A 19,936-nucleotide genomic window follows, 5' to 3' on the forward strand; every position below is an offset into this window, starting at 1 on the left:
ATGTTTGAAATACATGCCTGTCATGCCAAAGTTGTTTTATTTCTATCTGCCAGAAATTTGAACTCAATCAGCCCCAGACAAAATTTCGACCATGGTCACATTGGCGTTTAGGCCCTAAGCTCATGACAGTCTTGCTTTTGAGGTTGGAGAATGAGCCTCTAAAATGCTTGCACAATAAAGTGCCTGCCTTTTTCGGCGTAGCTGTATTAAGCCAGCTTTTCACCTTACCTGACCTTTGTAAGTGTCCAATAAAATTCAAATAAAATTTCCCGCGGCTAGGTACGAATGAATACACTTCATTTATTCCATTGGCTGATTGAGTATATCACCAGAACATTGGAAACATATCCGCGTCTTTGTAACACTGTTTTACTGCATGAAACAATTCTATCTCTAATGAAAAGGCTCAATAGATAGAACAGTTTTACACTCAATTCTCGACATCAATACAGTTTGTGCGTGCACCTTTTATTTTCAGAGAATTACCAGCACAAAAGCGTTTGTACTTAAAGGCTATGTTCTCATATTTAATACTTACTTCCATATTCCTGTCAGTAAAAGTATAAAGAGCAGTGGAAGCGAGGCCTCACTTTAATGCATTGCATTTCAACCCGCGAGGTATCGGGTCAATTCGCGGCCAGTGTGTGAATGTCAGAGTTTATATACAGTTCATCACCAGAGTTCGCGGCCAGTAAAATAATCGTTATATAATAAAGACGCTATCCATGAACTAGGTGACCTGGAATTTTCTTTAGACCAGAAATATGTTAAATATAGATATATACTTATGGTATGTCAATAATAGATTCTTAATGTGTTTTCAACAATACAATACAATGATAAATATTATTTTTTATTTATTTAACAATAATTATTCCACCATATTGACTAATGTATTCAGCATTAGCGCGATGATTCTCGATACTGTTAATAATCGAATCAAATAGCAATGCCCGACAAACCATTAAAACAGGTTTGTTCGAAGAACGCGCCTATAAATACGGATACTTCGCATGTGGCCGGTTGACTCGTATGTTTTAATTTCACTTCCATTCTTCTTTTGGTTTTCTTCCATTCTTCTTTTGTTTTTCTGTTTTGTATCTATGGGTTTATGACCAGCAATATGTTATTATGTAAAATAAGCCGCGAAAACTCCGCGTAACATACGTACTGCGTGTGATGCAGCTAAGAACTGCACAGAAAAAGACATTCGCTATCCTTGATCTCATTCATTGAAATATCAACGCCGTATATCTTTTTAAAAGATATTTCTTGTCTATATTAGGAACAGACTGTGATTAATCTGTTTCATTAAACTGTCAAAAAGGCTTAGCGTAGTTGATTTAATCAAAGTGAATGTTTCAATACCTCCTGTCGCCTTTTTAGAGGTTAATCTTGGCAAACGTAAATTTTCTGTATAATGCATTTGTGATGAAGATGAAGTAATAAGGTTATATAATCAACGCACAGATTTCATTGCTTTCTGCCATTTTTCAGTGGTTAATTTTGGCACTTGTAAATCGTCTTCTTTTTGCACTGATGACAACCATAGACTCTGCGGAGTCACTTCCCCTTTTCAAACTGAACTTAGGGGATATTTAATTGTAATGAGAGGAACCTGGGCCTGGGGGAGTTGTGTTATGCCCCCAATTACCTATTCAGTTTTTTTACTTTCAATATCTGAATCATTACTTTGGCATTCCTCTTTTTGAAAGTCAAGAATATATTAACAATATTTCTAAATTAAATAAATAAATAACATAAATAAATTTAACAAATTAATGTATAAGTTAAAACATAAAATATGAAAAATAAATAAAAAAATAATGAAATTAAAACAAAAAGATGAACAAAAAGAACCCCCATAATAGTATATTAACAATACATTGAATGGAATTAATAAATACAAGTAATAAATTAAACCTATTTTAATATATGTGTTAAATAGTTATATAAATAAATATTTAAATTAATAAAAAATAGATATAAACAAAGAACCTAATTGTTTTTTTTGTAATACTGTACAGTTGGTACCGTCGGTATTAATTTTCTTAAAATATTATCGAGGCATAACATACAAATATTCACCTGCAATTGTATTAATATTTGTATTCACAGAACAAATTTCACAAACATTTTTCTTACCTCCAATTTTGAATCGTGAAATTAAAAGTATGTTCACTTCTATAAATTGCAATTTCCACTCTGCGTGTGACAATATTTGATATGATTTAATGAATAAACACACAAATATTATTTCAACAACAAGAAGTCCATTATAAATCTCAAATTTCTGAACCAGGAGTAATCCTAATATTTACCCAAATTATTTTCACCAACTGGCTGCAAATGGAATTGTTTTGAAGTAATAAAAACACCAACGGGGTCTTATGAAATTCAGTTTGTCTTCAGCTATTGCACCCATCCGCAGTTACCAAATAGTTTTATCACAGTTTTGAGTGGCTTATTACAGCAAACATAACTTGACAGTCGGATACTTTTACAGTGAAATTTACAAGCAAATGGCAGCAATCAAGTGCTGTGAACAACCAACTGACAGGCCACTTTGACATGAGTGTTTGCTTAGGAAATACACACACATATTTGTATTTGTATACATTTGCATACAAATAAAATGTGAAATACACAAACATATTTTAATGAGGATATATTTGCATACAAATAAAAATTGTGAAATACATAAATATTTACTTAAACATATATTTGCATGCATATAAAATGTACAATACACAAACATATTCTTATAATATGATATATTTGCATGCAAATAAAATGTGAAATACGCAAAAATATTTACATTTGTATATATTTGAATGCAAATAAAATGTGAAATACACAAAAATATTTTTCTTTTGATATAGTTGTTTACAAATAAAATGTGAAATAAACAAAAATATGTTTATTTGTATATATTTGGATTAAACTTAAATGCATGGTTCATATACATGTAAAGGCCTATCTACAGAATTTAATAATAAATACTTAAATCTATTAACAAAGATGCATACCAGTAATTTGGTGTATTAATTGTTCTTAAGTAGTTTTCTCATTAAAAAAAAACAACACAACAAAACGTGTGATAATGTAAATTTGAGCGTCTTTTTACATTTCAAATTCATAACCTTGAATTTATCAATTTAAACCAAATTTATTAACATTAAAAACCTGTTTGTCAGAAAAAACAAACATTAATTTTTATAATATTTGGATTTTGTAATGGTTGTAAAAACTTGTTAAAATGCAGCATACATGTATTGACATTGTCTTTGTTGAAATTTAAGACACTGCTTTTCCCAAGATAATAGGTTGCTCTAGCAACACCAACTTTGTGCTTTCTGTTGGCAGCAAAAGCTATTACGTTAAGATATTGGAGAGTTAAAAATAAAAAAAATATGAACCTGTGAGGTTGAGCAACAATTATTAAAGTCATGAACCTGATAGCATATTTTTAGTAAAACCCCCACAATTGCTTTAAGTTTTATTGTTGATAAATAAATAGGTTTAATTAGGTGTGACAATGGTGACTGTAAAAACAAATAGTCATGAAAAGAGGCCATTTTTCCATATTTAGGCCTCCTCAGAGTGGGAGGCCTCATTAAACTTTGTCCGTCCGTCTCTCCCTCCGTCAGTCAGTCCGTCCGTCTGTCTGGAGCAACGTAGGTCCAGAAGCCTGTAATATATAATATAATCCTCTTTAGCTACCAGATGGATCTCGCACAAACTTTCACAGTTCAATGACCTTATTGTGTTCTTGATAAAAAGACAGGTATCTTCAATGCTTTTGGCAGAATTATTGCCCTTTTATTCTATTTTCCAATAAAGAATATATAGTCCCCTGAAGCTTTTGTTTTTAACTCCTCTTTAACCCTTTTCATGCTGGGAAATTTGTCGTCTGTAAAAATGTCGTCTGCTGAATTTCTAAAATTAGCATTTTCTTCGATTTTTTTTCAAAGAATACTATCAAAATAGCAAACAGTTTGGATCCTGATGAGACACCACATTCTGTAGCGTCTCATCTGGATCAAAACTGTGTGCAAAGGCCTTCAAAATTCGGTTCCAGCACTGAAAGAGTAAACTAATTGGTGGATCTCACTGAAACATTTCTCTGTTGACTTTTCGCTGTTGAATGACCTTTCAGTCTAGAAAGCAATTTTGGCTGCTACAAGTTTTGTTAGTTTTATTTTAACAACTGGCGTGTTGGAGTGTGAATCAATAATTGATATTGTATGCATTTCAACCATTGTGTTATTTGTCAGAAGTTTGAAGCATTTATCGATTTTGCAGGTACTTTCTATGTCTATTTTTAATCAGGAGTTCAAATCAATTTATTGGCGTTTCATGCATTTCAACTTCTATGTTATTTATCAGAAGTTTGAAGTGATATATCCTTTCGGCACCTGGTCGATTTTTGCAGCGAAAGGCTGTAGCGTATTGAAACATTTACAATTTTTCTCTTCTCATAACCGGGGCTTTTTTTAAAGGTAACACCTACAACGTTGTTAAACGTGCATGTTTTTCATAATTTTCAATGCTGCAACTGATTTTATCGTTTTTTAAATACATTTTACGGTTCACAACAAAAATCGGGCCTAAAATACGTTTTTACCCGTCACAGTTGTTTATCGTCAAACAATTATCTGATTTTAATACGTTATAATTTTTTTTAGAAAGGGATGCCCCATAGCGGTTTCTACCATATTTTTACGCTATTATACAACTGAAAAATGAAGTGCATGAGAATACTAGTGTATAGTAGATGTAGACAAAAGAAGAACTGTTACGTATTTTTACGAACTTTGTCAAAAGCAAATAAACCTCTGTAACGTATAAAAACGTATTTTTGAAAAAATCAATACAGATCAATAAACAATATTACACATGATCCGTTGTATGATTTGATCAAACATGACAGAAAATCATTGTTTTCAAAATACCACTCATTTGCTTTTGATGCCCCCGAAGGAGGGCATATAGTGATTGAACCATCCATCTGTCCGTCTCTCCTTCCATGACACTTTGCGTTTAGTTTTCAAAAAATGTTCATTACTTCTATGTCGCTTCAGATGGAGCCTTCATATTTGGTATGCATGTGTATATGGACAAGGCCTTTCCATTCGCACACACATTTTGAACCCTTTGACCTTGATTTTGAACTAAGGGTCCGTGTTTAGGTTTCGAAATCTGTGTTTAGGTTTCGAAAATGATTATAACTTCTATGTCGCTTCAGATGTAACCTTCATATTTGGTATGCATGTGTATATGGACAAGGCCTTTCCATATGCACACAAATTTTGACCCCTTTGACATTGACCTTGAACTTAGTGTCAGCATTTAGGTTTCGAAATCTGCGTTTAGGTTTCGAACAATTTTCATAATTTCTATCAAAAGTGTTTTTCGGGGGGCATATGTCATTCTTTGGAGACAGCTCTTGTTTAAGATAAATTTTGAGCATTTAAATATTTATTGATTTTAACTCTCAGTTATTAACCATAAATGGTCAAAACTTTATTTGACAAGTTTATAGGCAACAGACTATATATTGAACATTCAAACGTCGCAGTCTTATTTTATTTTTTGTCTTTGATTAAGTTTCAGTTCATTTACAAACATTGATAATTGTATTTTCCAAGAAAAAAAGTTTCAGGGTTCCTACGCCTAATAAGGGTCAAGTTTTGAAACAACTAAATTTGTATGCGTTCTATAACGTTGTAGTCGTTCACTGTAAAAATCGCCCCAGTTTTGAGGAGAGAAAACGTGTACGTTCTAATACGTTACAGGTGTGCAAAGGATATCGATGTTTTATGTAACTGTGAAAGTATGTTATTTTTCAGGAGTTTGAATCAATTTATCAGCAGTTCTTCCCCCATGGAAGTCCCAAAAAGTTTGCGGCCTATGTGTTCAACATATTTGATACAAACAAGGTATAGTAACGCAATTTACCGTAACACTATTAACAGTTACACAATTTATGGTTACATATTTAACATTAGCACAATTGATGGTTACATTATTAACAGTAACACAATTAACGGTTACACCATTAACTGTTTAATTCTTTGTGTTACTGTTAAAAAATTTGATTAGATAGTTTTTTGAACCCCTTCAGAAAGAGGGGTATAATTTGAGTCGCTGTCAGTTTTTCTGACAATCTGTTTGTTTGGTTTGCTTGCATAACTTGTAGTAAGTAAATAATGAAATATATTAATATTAATAATAAGATCATGCAGCAAAATTCTTCAACTTTTCTGAAGCGATTAATTTGAAACTTGAAATATGTCAATACCCTGAAGTGTAAATGTGCACTGCACTTAATTCTCATGGTTCTGCACATACCTTATAGTCATTTGCCTTTGAACATTGCTAACAAAGTCATGCCAAGATATTAGTCAACTTTGGACATTATTAAAGCTCTAGTTATAATAAGTTCATTTACATTGCTGGTAGAGTTTGATATTACTTTAAAACTGAAATGTATTGATAAGCACTTCCATTGGGGGTTTAAGCAGCAATGTGAGTTATAATGGATTAGGATTAAACTATTAGTATAAATGTTGTCACTATTGCCTTATTTATTAAGACCATGGGCCATTGTTTTACCATTATATATATTTATACTTTTTAAGCTCATCTGAGCACAATATACTCATGGCGATCTTTTGTGATAACCTTTCTTCTGTAGTGCGTCTTGAGTTGTCAACAATTAGATTGTTAACACTCTAGAGGACACATTTATTTCCTATCTTCATAAAACATGTTCAGAACATTTGTCCTACTGATATCTCAGCTGAGTTTGAAAATGGTTTTGATCAGTTGAAAAACATGGCCACGAGGGCCGGGGCAGTTTTCCTTTAATGGCTTTAGTAAAACCTTGTTAACACTCTTGATGTCTTGTTGATAGTTCAATTTTCATGAAATCTGGTCAGAGCATTTGTTCTAATGATTATTATCTCTGCTGAGTTCGAACATGGCTCCAGTTCCTTTGGAAAACATGGCTGCTTGAGGGTGGGGCAGTTTTCTTTATATGGCTAAAGTAATGATATCTTTGCTGACTTAAAAAATGGTTCTGTTCTGTTTAAAACCATGGCCAACAGGTAGGGGGGGGGGGGGGTCTCATACGGCTAAATTGAACCCTTGTTAATGCGCTAACTGCAACATTTATTGGCCAATCTTCATGAAAAGAAGCGGAACCGTACCAATTGGGAAAATTTAGCAGGAAAACTACTAAACTTGTGAGATTGCGTTGTGAAATCTACGATCGCAAATTTTGGGTCTTTTAAATTGACTGGATTACTTAATTGCCTCAACCCATCTAAATATTATTTAACATGCCTTTGTGCTTAAGTGTTCAGTTGCAGTGCTCATTTTCTTAGTTCACTTGCAGATAATGGGCTTTTGGAAAAACATTCACAAATTTTTATTCCTTTTTGGAATTTTTTGGATGACAATTGGGAACTTTGTATTTTTTCTTCATTGGGAAAGTGTCTTTTACAGGTGCCTCATAAAGAAGGAAAAACATCTTTGAGTGTATAAGTTTTTGTCTGTTGCAGGACGGACACATTTCCTTCAAGGAGTTTATCTGTGCCCTGTCTGTAACATCGAGGGGAAGTCTGGACGAGAAACTGGACTGTATGTAACCACAGGGAAAACTTTGATATCTGAAACTCAACTGTATGTAACTAAGCGTAAAACTTTGTTATCTAAAACTGGACTGTATGTAACAGGGAAAACTTCATCTGAAACTAAACTGTATGAAACTAAAGGAAAAACTTTGTTATCTGAAACTGGACTGTATGTAACTAAAGGGAAAACTTTGTTATCTGAAACTGGACTGTATGTAACTAAAGGGAACACTTTATTATATTAAACTGGACTGTATGTAACTACAGGGAAAACTTTGTTATCTGAAATTGGAATGATGTAACTACAGGAACAACTTTTATTATCTTAAACTGTATGTAACTACAGGGAAAATTGTGTTATCTGACATTTGATTGTATATAAATGCAGGGAAAATTGTGGTATCTGAAATTTGACTGTATGTAACCATAGGGTAAACTTTGTAATCTGAAACTCTCTTAGGTAAAATTGGAACATATTTTCCTCTTCATACTTCATGCAAAACAGAATTGATTATTTTGAAATTTTAACTCAAAATGACATTAATATCAAAGTTTATTTCTTACTAGTGAGCCTCGTTCAGGGGAAAGAGGGCTTCATGAATGTGCGTAAGGTGTCATCCCTGATAAGCCGGTGTATTCTGCACAGGCTAATCAGGGACGACCCTTACTGCTTTCAATGGATTTAAGTTAAAAAGAGACTTCCTTGAAACAAAAAATACCATAAAGCGTAAACTGGGAGGACCCTATATGCACTTGCTTTAAGCCCCATTTTCCTAGAGTAAGGCCCACATTTATTATGTTATATTGAAGAGTGAAAAGAGCAAAACGATTAACAATGGGTGTCAGATTTCTCTTTTTTGACTTGCGTTAAACTCACTTTGTGGAACTATAAACTACTTTGAAAGATAAACTTTATTGTTAATTCAAACATTTACGTTTTTTTAAACTAGTCTCTATTGTTAACAACTTGGCCCTTTGCAGGATGCAAGCCACTGATATCTTGGAAGTGTTTGCAATTTTCCTTTGACTTTGAAGTTACAAAGTTCAGGTGTGAAATGTTAAATAATGTTACATTTAATAGAGCCTCTTTCTGGGAAAACTGGGCTAAATGCATGGGCAAAAAGTATTGTCCCAGATTAGCCTGTGCAGTCCAGACAGGCTAATCAGGAACAACACTTTCTGCCTAAACTAGATTTTCCTTTAGAAGAGACTTACTTTAAACATATTTCTTCCATAAAAACGGAAAGAGTTGTTCTTTTTTAACCTGTGCAGTTCAATCATGCTGTACACTTTTTGCACATGCATTAAGCCCAGTTTTCCAACAGTGTTGCTCTTATGAAGGCGCGTCACAATCTGTCACATTCTTCAGGGGCCTTCAGCCTGTATGACGTGGACAATGACGGCTACATCACGCGCAGAGAGATGATCGAGATTATAGACGCCATCTACAGCATGGTGGGTAGCCTCCTGGAGCTGCCCAAGGACGAGGATACGCCGGAGAAACGGGCCAACAAGATCTTTCAGCAGATGGATGCGGTGAGCGCAGGCTTGTGATTTGTTAACCCTTTCGGTGCTGGAACCAAATTTTAAAGGCCTTTGCAAACAGTCTGGATCCAGATCAGACGCCACAAAACGTGGCGTCTGATCAGGATCCAAACTGTTTGCTTTTCTGATATAGGTCTGCGAAAAAAGTGAAGAAAATGATTATTTGAGAAATTCAGCAGACATCAATTTAGCAGACGACAAATATCCCAGCATGCAAAAGGTTAAATCAAGTGTACTTAGTAGTCTGCACTTGAACACAAGCCCAAGGCTGGAAAAATTAGTGTATTGGGAAAATGGGACTTCATGAATGTGCGTAGTTTTGTCCCAGATTAGCCTGTGCAGTAAGCACAGGCTAATCAGTGATGACACTGTATTCCTAGACTTGATTATTTTATTTAAAAAAAGACTTATTTTTAACAAAAAATTCCATAAAGGCAGAATGTGTCGTCCCTGATAAGCATGTGAAGGCTGCAAATCTGGGACAACACTTAAAGCACACCTATTTAGCCACATTTTTCTTTTGTTACCTAAAGTGTATGTAGTAATCCTCACCTTGGCCACTATCTCAAGGCTTAACCATTTGCCTCTCAAATACACACTTTGACATGTCTGTATTCCCTTAGAAAATCAAATTACATTTAGCATATCTATCCCCCCCCCCCCCCCCTCCCCTTCGAAGAAGAGGGGGTATATTGTTTTGCACATGTCGGTCGGTCTGTCCGTCGGTTGGTCCGTCCACCAGATGGTTTCCGGATGATAACTCAAGAACGATCATGAAACTTCATAGGTACATTGATCATGACTGGCAGATGACCCCTATTGATTTTCAGGTCACTAGGTCAAAGGTCAAGGTCACAGTGACTCGAAATAGTAAAATGGTTTTCGGATAATAACTCAAGAATGCTTAGGCCTATGATCATGAAACTTCAAAGGTACATTGATCATAACTGGCAGATGACCTCTATCGATTTTCAGGTCACTAGGTCAAAGGTCAAGGTCACAGTGACGCGAAATAGTAAAATGGTTTCCTGATGATAACTCAAGAATGCTTACCTCTAGGATCATGAAACTTCATAGGTACATTGATCATAACTGGCATACGACACCTATTGATTTTTAGGTCACTAGGTCAAAGGTCAAGGTCACAGTGAATAAAAACAGTAAAATGGTTTCGGATGATAACTCAAGAATGCTTACACCTAGGATCATGAAACTTCATAGGTACATTGATAATGACTGGCAGATGAGCCCTATTGATTTTCAGGTCACCAGGTCAAAGGTCAAGGTCACAGTGACTCAAAATAGTAAAATGGCTTTCGGATGATAACTAAAGAATGCTTAGGCCTAGGATCATGAAACTTCATAGGTACAATGATCATGACTGGCAGATGACCCCTTTTGATTTTCAGGTCACTAGGTCAAAGGTCAAGGTTACAGTGACTAGAAATAGAAAAAATGGTTTCTGGATGATAACTCAAGAATGCTTACGCCTAGGATCATGAAACTTCATAGGTACATTGATCATGACTGGAAGATGACCCCTATTGATTTTCAGGTCACTAGGTCAAAGGTTAAGGTCACAGTGACTCGAAATAGTAAAATGGTTTCCTGATGATAACTCAAGAATGCTTACCTCTAGGATCATGAAACTTCATAGGTACATTGATCATAACTGGCAGATGACACCTATTGATTTTCAGGTCACTAGGTCAAAGGTCAAGGTCACAGTGACTCAAAACAGTAAAATGGTTTCGGATGATAACTCAAGAATTCTTACGCCTAGGATCATGAAACTTCATAGGTACATTGATCATGACTGGCAGATGACCCCTTTTGATTTTCAGGTCACTAGGTCAAAGGTCAAGGTCACAGTGACTCAAAATAGTAAAATGGTTTTCGGATGATAACTCAAGAATGCTTAGGCCTAGGATCATGAAACTTCATAGGTACATTGATCATGACTGGCAGATGACCCCTATTGATTTTCAGGTCCATAGGTTAAAGGTCAAGGTTACAGTGACTAGAAATAGAAAAAATGGTTTCCGGATGATAACTCAAGAATGCTTAAGCCTAGGATCATGAAACTTCATAGGTACATTGATCATGACTGGCAGATGACCCCTATTGATTTTCAGGTCTCTAGGTCAAGGTCACAGTGAATAAAAACAGTAAAATGGTTTCCGGATGATAACTCAAGAATGCTTACACCTAGGATCATGAAACTTCATAGGTACATTGATCATGACTGGCAGATGACCCCTAGTGATTTTCAGGTCACTAGGTCAAAGGTCAAGGTCACAGTGACAAAAAACGTATTCACACAATGGCTGCCACTACAACTGACAGCCCATATGGGGGGCATGCATGTTTTACAAACAGCCCTTGTCTTCACTAGATTTAGTCTGTCTGTCAGGAGATTGGATTTCTTGACAGGAGCTTAAATCTTTCAGTGCTGGAACCGAATTTTGAAGGCCTTTGCAAACAGTTTGGATCCAGATGAGACGCCACAGAACATGGCGTCTCATCAGGATCCAAACTGTTTGCTATTCTGATAGTATTTTTGAAAAAAAATCCAAGAAAATGCTAATTTTAGAAATTCAGCAGACAACGTTTTAGCAGTCGACAAATTTCCCAGCATGCAATGGGTTATTTTGAAAAGTATACATAGTAGAGGTATCAACTTTAAACTTCATAGGCAGACAGATTTCATGGAGGTGGTAGGACGTGTTCAAGAAGCTGATTCCATCCGTTCCTTTGTCCGTACGAGTTTAACTCATTTAGGCCTAGTGGACTCTCCCATTCTTCTAAATTGGATCAATTTATTTTAGGGATGTCTAGTATATTTATTTCTATATTTAGAATATTTCTTACAGAAATTTATTTTAGCAAACAGCGCAGACCCTGATGAGACGCTGCATTATGTGGCGTCTCATCTGGGTCTACGCTGCTTGCCAAGGCCTTTTTTCTAGACACCAGGCATAAATGGGTTAACCCTCGTTTTGTATTACACCATTACCACTTGCTTCAAAGCTTTGATACTTGCAAGGATGTTAATTTGTGCACTTGATTGCCCTTGTTAAGTTGTGTATTTCTGGAGCATATTATAAAAACTGTTAAGATATCAATTTGAAACTTCATAGGTAAGTAGATCTTATATGGAGGGGATGTGCAGTGCACAAGAACTCTAACTCTTACAACCCTAGTTTTAGAGTAATTTCCCTTTGTGAATTTGTATGCCCCATCATCAGCTCGAGATCCTGATGTCAAGAGACATAGCCCGTCCATCTATCAGTACGAAGTTAACCCTAGGTGCCTCTTTTCATGTAACGTCAATATCATTTGCTAGAGAGCTTTGATACTTCTGTAGATGGTATATTTAAGCACCTTCAAAACTTTCACAACACCTGACCTCATTCTGACCTTGACTTTTTTTTCATTTTTTGATGGGGGTCAAATTTTGGGCGAAATAAAAAATGATTGCCTGAAATTTATTATTGAAGGTGTCCTTTAAAAAATTTATATATATAAATCAAAATTATAAAACTAAGTTCATAATCCATTCCAGCTCTGTCAGTTGAACATGGAAATGCTTTAATTCTCAAATTTTAGTATTTGTAAAAAAACACACACACATTTTTCATTTTAAAAACAATGCAATATTTTACAATAGGAAGGGACCCACTCTCAAAATGGTGAAAACTTTTGGACTGATTTAGAGGGTCCAAGTTCTTGGTCAACCAGACACTTTTGTATTACATCAATAGTTGCTCCTTACAAAGCTTTTATGCTTAAATCAATTATGCCTTTGAAATCTATTAAAACACTCATCACCCGATCTCATTTTGACCTTGACACCTACTTTTAGACATACACTAAATTTTTGCTGAACCCAAAATAATTAATGACACGTGTCGTCTAACATCAATACTGCTTGTTTCTAAGCCCTGATACTTACATGGAAGTTATCTATGAATGCACTCTACTGACCCAAATCACCTGACCTCATTTTAACCTTGACATTGATCTGTTTTTATATGGGCAAATTGAACTAAAATGAGAAGGTTTTCAATGGGACATCAGTGTTTATTGAATGCAGCATCTTGTTTAACATTAATTTTGTTCAGAGCATGTCTGGCAAAGTAAAAGAGTAAAAGTAACAGAGGAATCAACTTGAAGGTTCATAGGAGGTTACATGTCACTGAGGAGGTTGCGCTGCACAAGAATCATAAATATTGCTCCCCTATTTTTTGAGTTACTGCCCTTTCTTTCTCTTTATCCAAAGCATATTGTGAAAATAACACTATTTATTTTTTCAGAACAAGGACGGCATGTTATCGAAAGATGAGTTTCGAGAAGGTTCTAAATGTGACCCTTGGATCGTCCAAGCCTTAACGATTGACACTGGCCCTCATGTTAGCAGTTGATGTATTCAAAGTTGACACTAAACAACATCGACACTTGACACCTATATGGTGATTGACTTCATGTTATAACTTGCTGTATTTGCCATCAACACTTTACTGCTCTATTGTCACTGACTTAATTTTAGAATTTACTGTTTTTGTCATCAACACTTGACACCTTAATGATGATTGACTTCATTTTAGAATTTACTGTATTTGTCATCAAGACTTTACACCTTAATGATGATTGACTTCATTTTAGAATTTACTGTATTTGTCATCAACACTTGACACCTTAATGATGATTGACTTCATTTTAGAATTTACTGTATTTGTCATCACAACTTTACACCTTAATGATGATTGACTTCATTTTAGAATTTACGGTTTTTGTCATCAACACTTGACACCTTAATAATCATTGACTTCATTTTAGAATTTACTGTATTTGTCATCAAGACTTTACACCTTAATAATGATTGACTTCATTTTAGAATTTACTGTATTTGTCATCAACACTTGACACCTTAATGATGATTGACTTCTTGTTAGAAGTTTCTGTATTCATTATCAAGACTTTACACCTTTATGATGATTTACTTTATGTTAGAAGTTTCTGTATTCAATATCAAGACTTTACACCTTTATAATGATTGATTTCATGTTAGAAACGTTTCTGTATTCAACATCAACACTTGACACCTTTATGATGATTGACTTCATAATAGAAGTTACTGTATACAACATCAAGACTTGACACCTATATGGTCATTGACTTCACGGTAGAAGTAACTGTATTTGACATCGACACTTGACACCTACATGGTGATTGACTTCATGTTATAACTTGCTTTATTCAACATTGACACTTTACTGTTCTATTGTAACTGACTTAATTTTAGAATTTGCTGTATTTGTCATCAACACTTGACACTTTTATGATGATTGACTTCATGATAGAAGTTGCTGTATTTAACATCAAGACTTGACACCTATATGGTCATTGACTTCACGGTAGAAGTAACTGTATTTGTCATCAACACTTAACAACTTAATGATGATTGTCTTAATTAAAGAAGTTTTTGTATTCAACACAGACACTTGACACCTTTATGATGATTGACTTAATGATAGAAGTTTCTGTATTCAACATCGACACTTGACACCTATATGATGATTGACTTCATGTTAGAATTTGCTGTATTTTTCATCAACAATTCACACCTTTATGATGATTGACTTCATGTTATAACTTAATTTATTCGACATCGACACTTAACTTCTCTATTGTCACTGACTTCATTTTAGACTTTGCTGTGTTTGTCATCAACACTTGACACCTTAATAATGATTGACTTCATTTTAGGAGTTATTCAACATCGAGACTTGACACCTTTATGATGATTGACTTCATGATAGAAGTTGCTGTATTCAACATCGACACGTGACACCTTTATGGTCACTGACTTCATGTTAGAATTTGCTGTATTTGACATCGACACTTGACACCTATATAGTCACTGACTTCATGTTAGAATTTGCTGTATTTGACATCAACACTTGACACCAGTATAATTACTGGATCAGTGGGGAAAACTAAATATGCATAGGAGAAGGAAGATACACATGTGGACCTGAATGTTCTTTCTATTGTGAAATATTTTATGCATGGTTTTGTAGTTATTTTAGCTGTTAAATTATTTAATGAGGTTAAGTTTTAAATGGTGTTAATTGTTCTTTATTTTAAAGTGTAATGTGCTGTTTGTAATACCATATTATATGGAGAACATTGTTTTGTATTTAATAAGAGTAACATGTTTAAGTTTTAAATTGTCTCTTCAGATACAATGTATATTGTTTTGTACCATGTATAGGTATTTGATGTATGAATTTATGTAACTTTCATTTCGAGACATAAGAATTTATTGTCACGTGCTTTAAATTACAATCATACGGAATGCATATAAATTATTTTATTTAAAATGTTAAAGACAGCATTTCAAGAATCAAACATTGGCAACATTTTCTTCGACTGATCAGTCACATGAAGTTTTTCGGAGCAAATGACTTCACTTAAGTGAACAATACACCTATGTACCAATTATGAACAAAATTTGTAAATACGAAATGGTATTGAACAGCAGAATGTAAACATGAGGTACAAGTACAACACAATAATGCGTACAGTATTTTAAATTTGTAAAGAAATTCATTTTAAAGTTGATTATAAAGTCTCAGCTTGACTATTAAAACTCCTGAACTCATTTGATAAAATATGGTAATGATTCATTTTTTTATGTCTTTGTATCTCTTTTTATGTCTTCTTAGATCAGTTTCGTTCTGGTTTTATTTCTGAGAATCTTGTTCATATCATGTTGCAAATAACTTTTTAAGTAACTTTTTTTAGTCAATTAATAACTATTTTCTGATTCTTGTCTACTTAACCATTGGTTAAATTACATAAATGTTAACTTTCTACATACAAGAAATCTCAATATCATTGTTATTTAAAAAAACGGTGAAAGGTCAAAGGTCAAATATATGGGGGACATAGTGTTTCCAAATGCATCTTGTTATATATTAGATATTTCACTTATTATTAATAAATTTTATTTTTGCAAATTTTGCTTGTAAAAGTCAAGCCACGTTGTTGCAGAGCCATATTGTTGGTGAACACAAATCACAAGGAATGCTTAAGCTCACATGAGCACATGTTCTTGTTGAGCCCTAGTGACCACCCTTGTCCATCATCTGTGAAACTAAGTCAGTAACCAGTTGTACAAATGATATGTGGACCACGTTTGCAACTGGGTCACTCTGGGTAATTAACTAGGTCACTAAGACACATTGAAGAAAAAGCTAGTGAATGCTCAATAAGCCGCATTTTAGCCCTATCAACAGTAAACTTGGTCACAACATTTCTCCAAAATACATATTCGCCAAGTTCTATACAGGGTCACTTGGTCATATTAAACAAGTAGATTGTTAACGCTAGAAGTAACTTTTTTTGCTAATTTTTCATAAATATTGCTCAGAACATTTTTTCTAATGATGTCTCCACTGAGTTAAATATGGTTTTAGTTTAATTGAAAAACATGTTTGCCATGAGGTTGGAAAGTTATTTTTGCTCGACTGTTTTCGGAGAAAACCAGAGGTATTGTCATTGCCAGTTCGTCGTCTGGCGTCTGCTGTCCGCGTCGTGCTAAAACCTTGACATAGGCTCTAAAATCAAAGTTCTTCCACATACAACTTTGAAACTTCATATGTAGATGTACCTTGATGAGCTCTACACGCCACACCCATTTTTTAGGCACTAGGTCAAAGGTCAAGGTCACTTCTGACAACCATTCATTTATTCAAAACTGCACCCACAGCCGAGCGTTGGCACCCGCTATGCGGTGCTCTTGTTATAGTAAAACCATTTATACTAGTGATATCTGGGCTGATTTAAGAAAATGATTGTGGTTTGTTTACTAACATGGCATTTGAGTAAAAAAAATTCAAAAGTCAAATGCAAAACCTAGTGAGCACTTCCTGCGCTGAACAGTTTAATTTGTTGTTGTGTCGTACACGGATATTGTTCATTTATATGTCATGTAAAGTTTATTACAGACTAGTCACACATTTATGTTGTTGCTTTGTTGATGGTAAGCTACATTTTGCAGACTCTTTTAAAAGAATATTTTTGCGTTTCTTGTTTGTTTTTATGTTGTTGAAAATACTTTATAATCACAAAGAATACAATGATTCAAACATGCATGTGTATGTATTTTGTCTGCGTTTTTTCCACGATTTATCACTTATCTGTGGTTCGTAACATTGGCCTTGACACTGATAAAAACCATGAATAATTGGGTCGCGTTCTGAGAAAACTGGACATAATGCATGTGCGTAAAGTGTCGTCCCAGATAAGCCTGTGCAGTCCACAAAGGCTAATCAGGGACGACACTTTCCGTCTAAATTGTATTTTCGCTAAGAAGAGACTTCATTTAATTTTTTAAAGAAAAACTGTCATAATAACGGAAAGTGTCATCCCTGATTATCCTGTGCGGATTGCACAGGCTAATCTGGGACGACACTTTACGCACATGCATTATGACCAGTTTTATCAGAACATGACTCAATTGGTCTAATGACAGCTTTTTAACAGCAACTATTTAGCTCGTCTTTAACACTAACACATACTGGAGTTATAACCATTTGTTTATGGAGAAAACTCGCCCAAAATAGTCATTTCTGAGGGAAACAAGAGGCCTGTAAGGGCCTGAATCGCACTACTAGCTAGAATCAATAGGGCTCAAGCCCTTGATAGTATGAACAATCTGAGTAAGTTTAAAATAAACCGACCCAAAATGGGAAATTTATCGCATATACAAGAAGAAACGTAAAATTTAAACTTCAAATGGCTCCTTTTCAACAATAAGTTGGACAAATTTTCTTCACTCTAAATGGGGTTATGGCCCTTGGTGATATAAAACATCCGTTGAAGTTTCAAAAGGATAGAACTTTATATGTAAACAAACAAGAAATGTGTTTGTCGGAAACACTATGTCCCCTTCTGTGCCGTGATAATTTTTTTACCTTAAACCTTGAAGGATGACGTTGACCTTTCACCACCCAAATGTTCAGCTCCATGAGAAACACATGCATGCCAAATATGAAGTTGCTATCTTCAATATTGCAAAAGTTATGGCAAAATGTTAAAGATTTTAATTTTTTTCTCAAATTCAAGGGGAGATTATTCTGGACTTATAACTCCGATATTGCTTATTTTCAATAGGGTATTACTCATCATTCAGATAAAGACACTGCGCAAGTTGGGAAATGATTGGATGAAAACTGTGGACTGTATTGGGTAAACAAGCCTTATTTCACAATTTTCTAAAATTCAAGGGGAGATAATTCTGGACTTTTTACTCTGATGTAACCCATTTTCAATAGGGTTCGAGTCCTCATTAAAATGTTCAGCTCCATAAGAAACACATGCATGCCAAATATGAAGTTGCTATCTTCAATATTGCAAAAGTTATGGCAAAATGTTAAAGATTTTCATTTTTTTCTCAAATTCAAGGGGAGATAATTCTGGACTTATAACTCCGATATTGCTCATTTTCATTAGGGTTTGACTCATCATTCAGATAAAGACACTGTGCAAGTTGGGAAATGATTGGATGAAAACTGTGGACTGTATTGCGTAAACAAGCCTTATTTCACAATTTTCTCAAATTCAAGGGGAGATATTTCTGGACTTTTTACTCTGATGTAACCCATTTTCAATAGGGTTCGAGTCCTCATTAATATAAAGACACTGAACAAGTTTGAAAAGAATCGGATGAAAACTGTGGACTTTATCAGGTAAACAAGAAAAAGTCTAACGCACGCACGCACGCGCGGACGGACGACGGAAACCACGCCATGACATAAGCTCTTCAGGCCTTCGGTCAGTAGAACTAATAATGAAAAGACATTAAGATTTTAGTTATAATATATGCAATATCTTTGGAACAAACATACAATAGTTATGGCCTTATTATAAGCAAAAAAAAGCAAACATGGACTTTGTCGAAGATAATGTATACATCCTGTCAGTAACCATAAGTTTAAAAAAAAAGAAACCTTAAAGCAAGATCAAAGTAGAGTCATCAGCTGATAAGACGCCACGTTCTGTGGCGTCTCATCTGGATCCAAACTGTTAGTGACCTTTGTGGACAAATGCACATTACCATTGTGGAGACTTTATTTTTCATCCATACGTCACCAATCGTTCAAAGTTTGTCTATTATAATTATATTGTTATTGAATTGAAATCTAACCAATGTTGCATACAAAACGCCAGAGTTATTGTCTTTTGTGGAAAAGTATGCAAACTTAGACATGATTTAGAATGTACACTTTTTTCATACAATCATCATGAAACATTTCACGTTTATCTGCATTATGTCAGTTGCGTTGGTTACGGCGTTCTTGCGAAAAGAGGCACGGCGTCTCATCAGGGTCTGCGCTGTTTGTTTTAAGGAATTTCTGTTCGAAATATTCTAAATATAGAAATAATTACACCACACATCCCTAATTTTGGAAATAAATTGATCCAATTTAGAAGGATGGGAGAGGCCACTAGGCATAAATGGGTTAAGGTAAATTAGTCACCATGTGAAATTCATATCCGCTTCCCCAATATTGGAGTCGCGTTCTGAGAAAACTGGGCTTAATGCTTGTGCGTAGTGTCGTCCCAGATTAGCCTGTGCAGTCTGCACAGGCTAATCAGGGACGACACTTTCCGCTTTTATGGGAGTTTTAGTTTCAATGAAGTCAATCCTTACCGAAAATCAAGTTTAGGCGGAAAGTGTC

The 19,936-nt window shown here is 34.7% G+C and overlaps 1 protein-coding gene across 4 annotated transcripts in view; it reads left to right on the plus strand.

Annotated features, from left to right (window-relative positions):
- Positions 1-16,750, plus strand: part of LOC127838433 (uncharacterized) — a 65,514-nt gene extending 48,764 nt beyond the window's left edge. For 3 of the 4 annotated variants that reach the window (XM_052366212.1, XM_052366214.1, XM_052366215.1), the window contains 4 exons: positions 5,853-5,942; positions 7,569-7,647; positions 9,010-9,176; positions 13,502-16,750. In XM_052366212.1, coding sequence (XP_052222172.1) covers positions 5,853-5,942; positions 7,569-7,647; positions 9,010-9,176; positions 13,502-13,609 — 444 coding nt within the window. In that variant the 3' untranslated portion in view covers positions 13,610-16,750. The remainder of the gene's footprint in view (positions 1-5,852; positions 5,943-7,568; positions 7,648-9,009; positions 9,177-13,501) is intronic. The other variant, XM_052366213.1, reaches the window with a different exon arrangement.
- The last annotated feature ends 3,186 nt before the right edge of the window (positions 16,751-19,936 follow it).

The sequence above is a fragment of the Dreissena polymorpha genome, chromosome 7, assembly GCF_020536995.1.
Source record: "Dreissena polymorpha isolate Duluth1 chromosome 7, UMN_Dpol_1.0, whole genome shotgun sequence".
Classification (NCBI taxonomy): Eukaryota; Metazoa; Mollusca; class Bivalvia; order Myida; family Dreissenidae; genus Dreissena; species Dreissena polymorpha.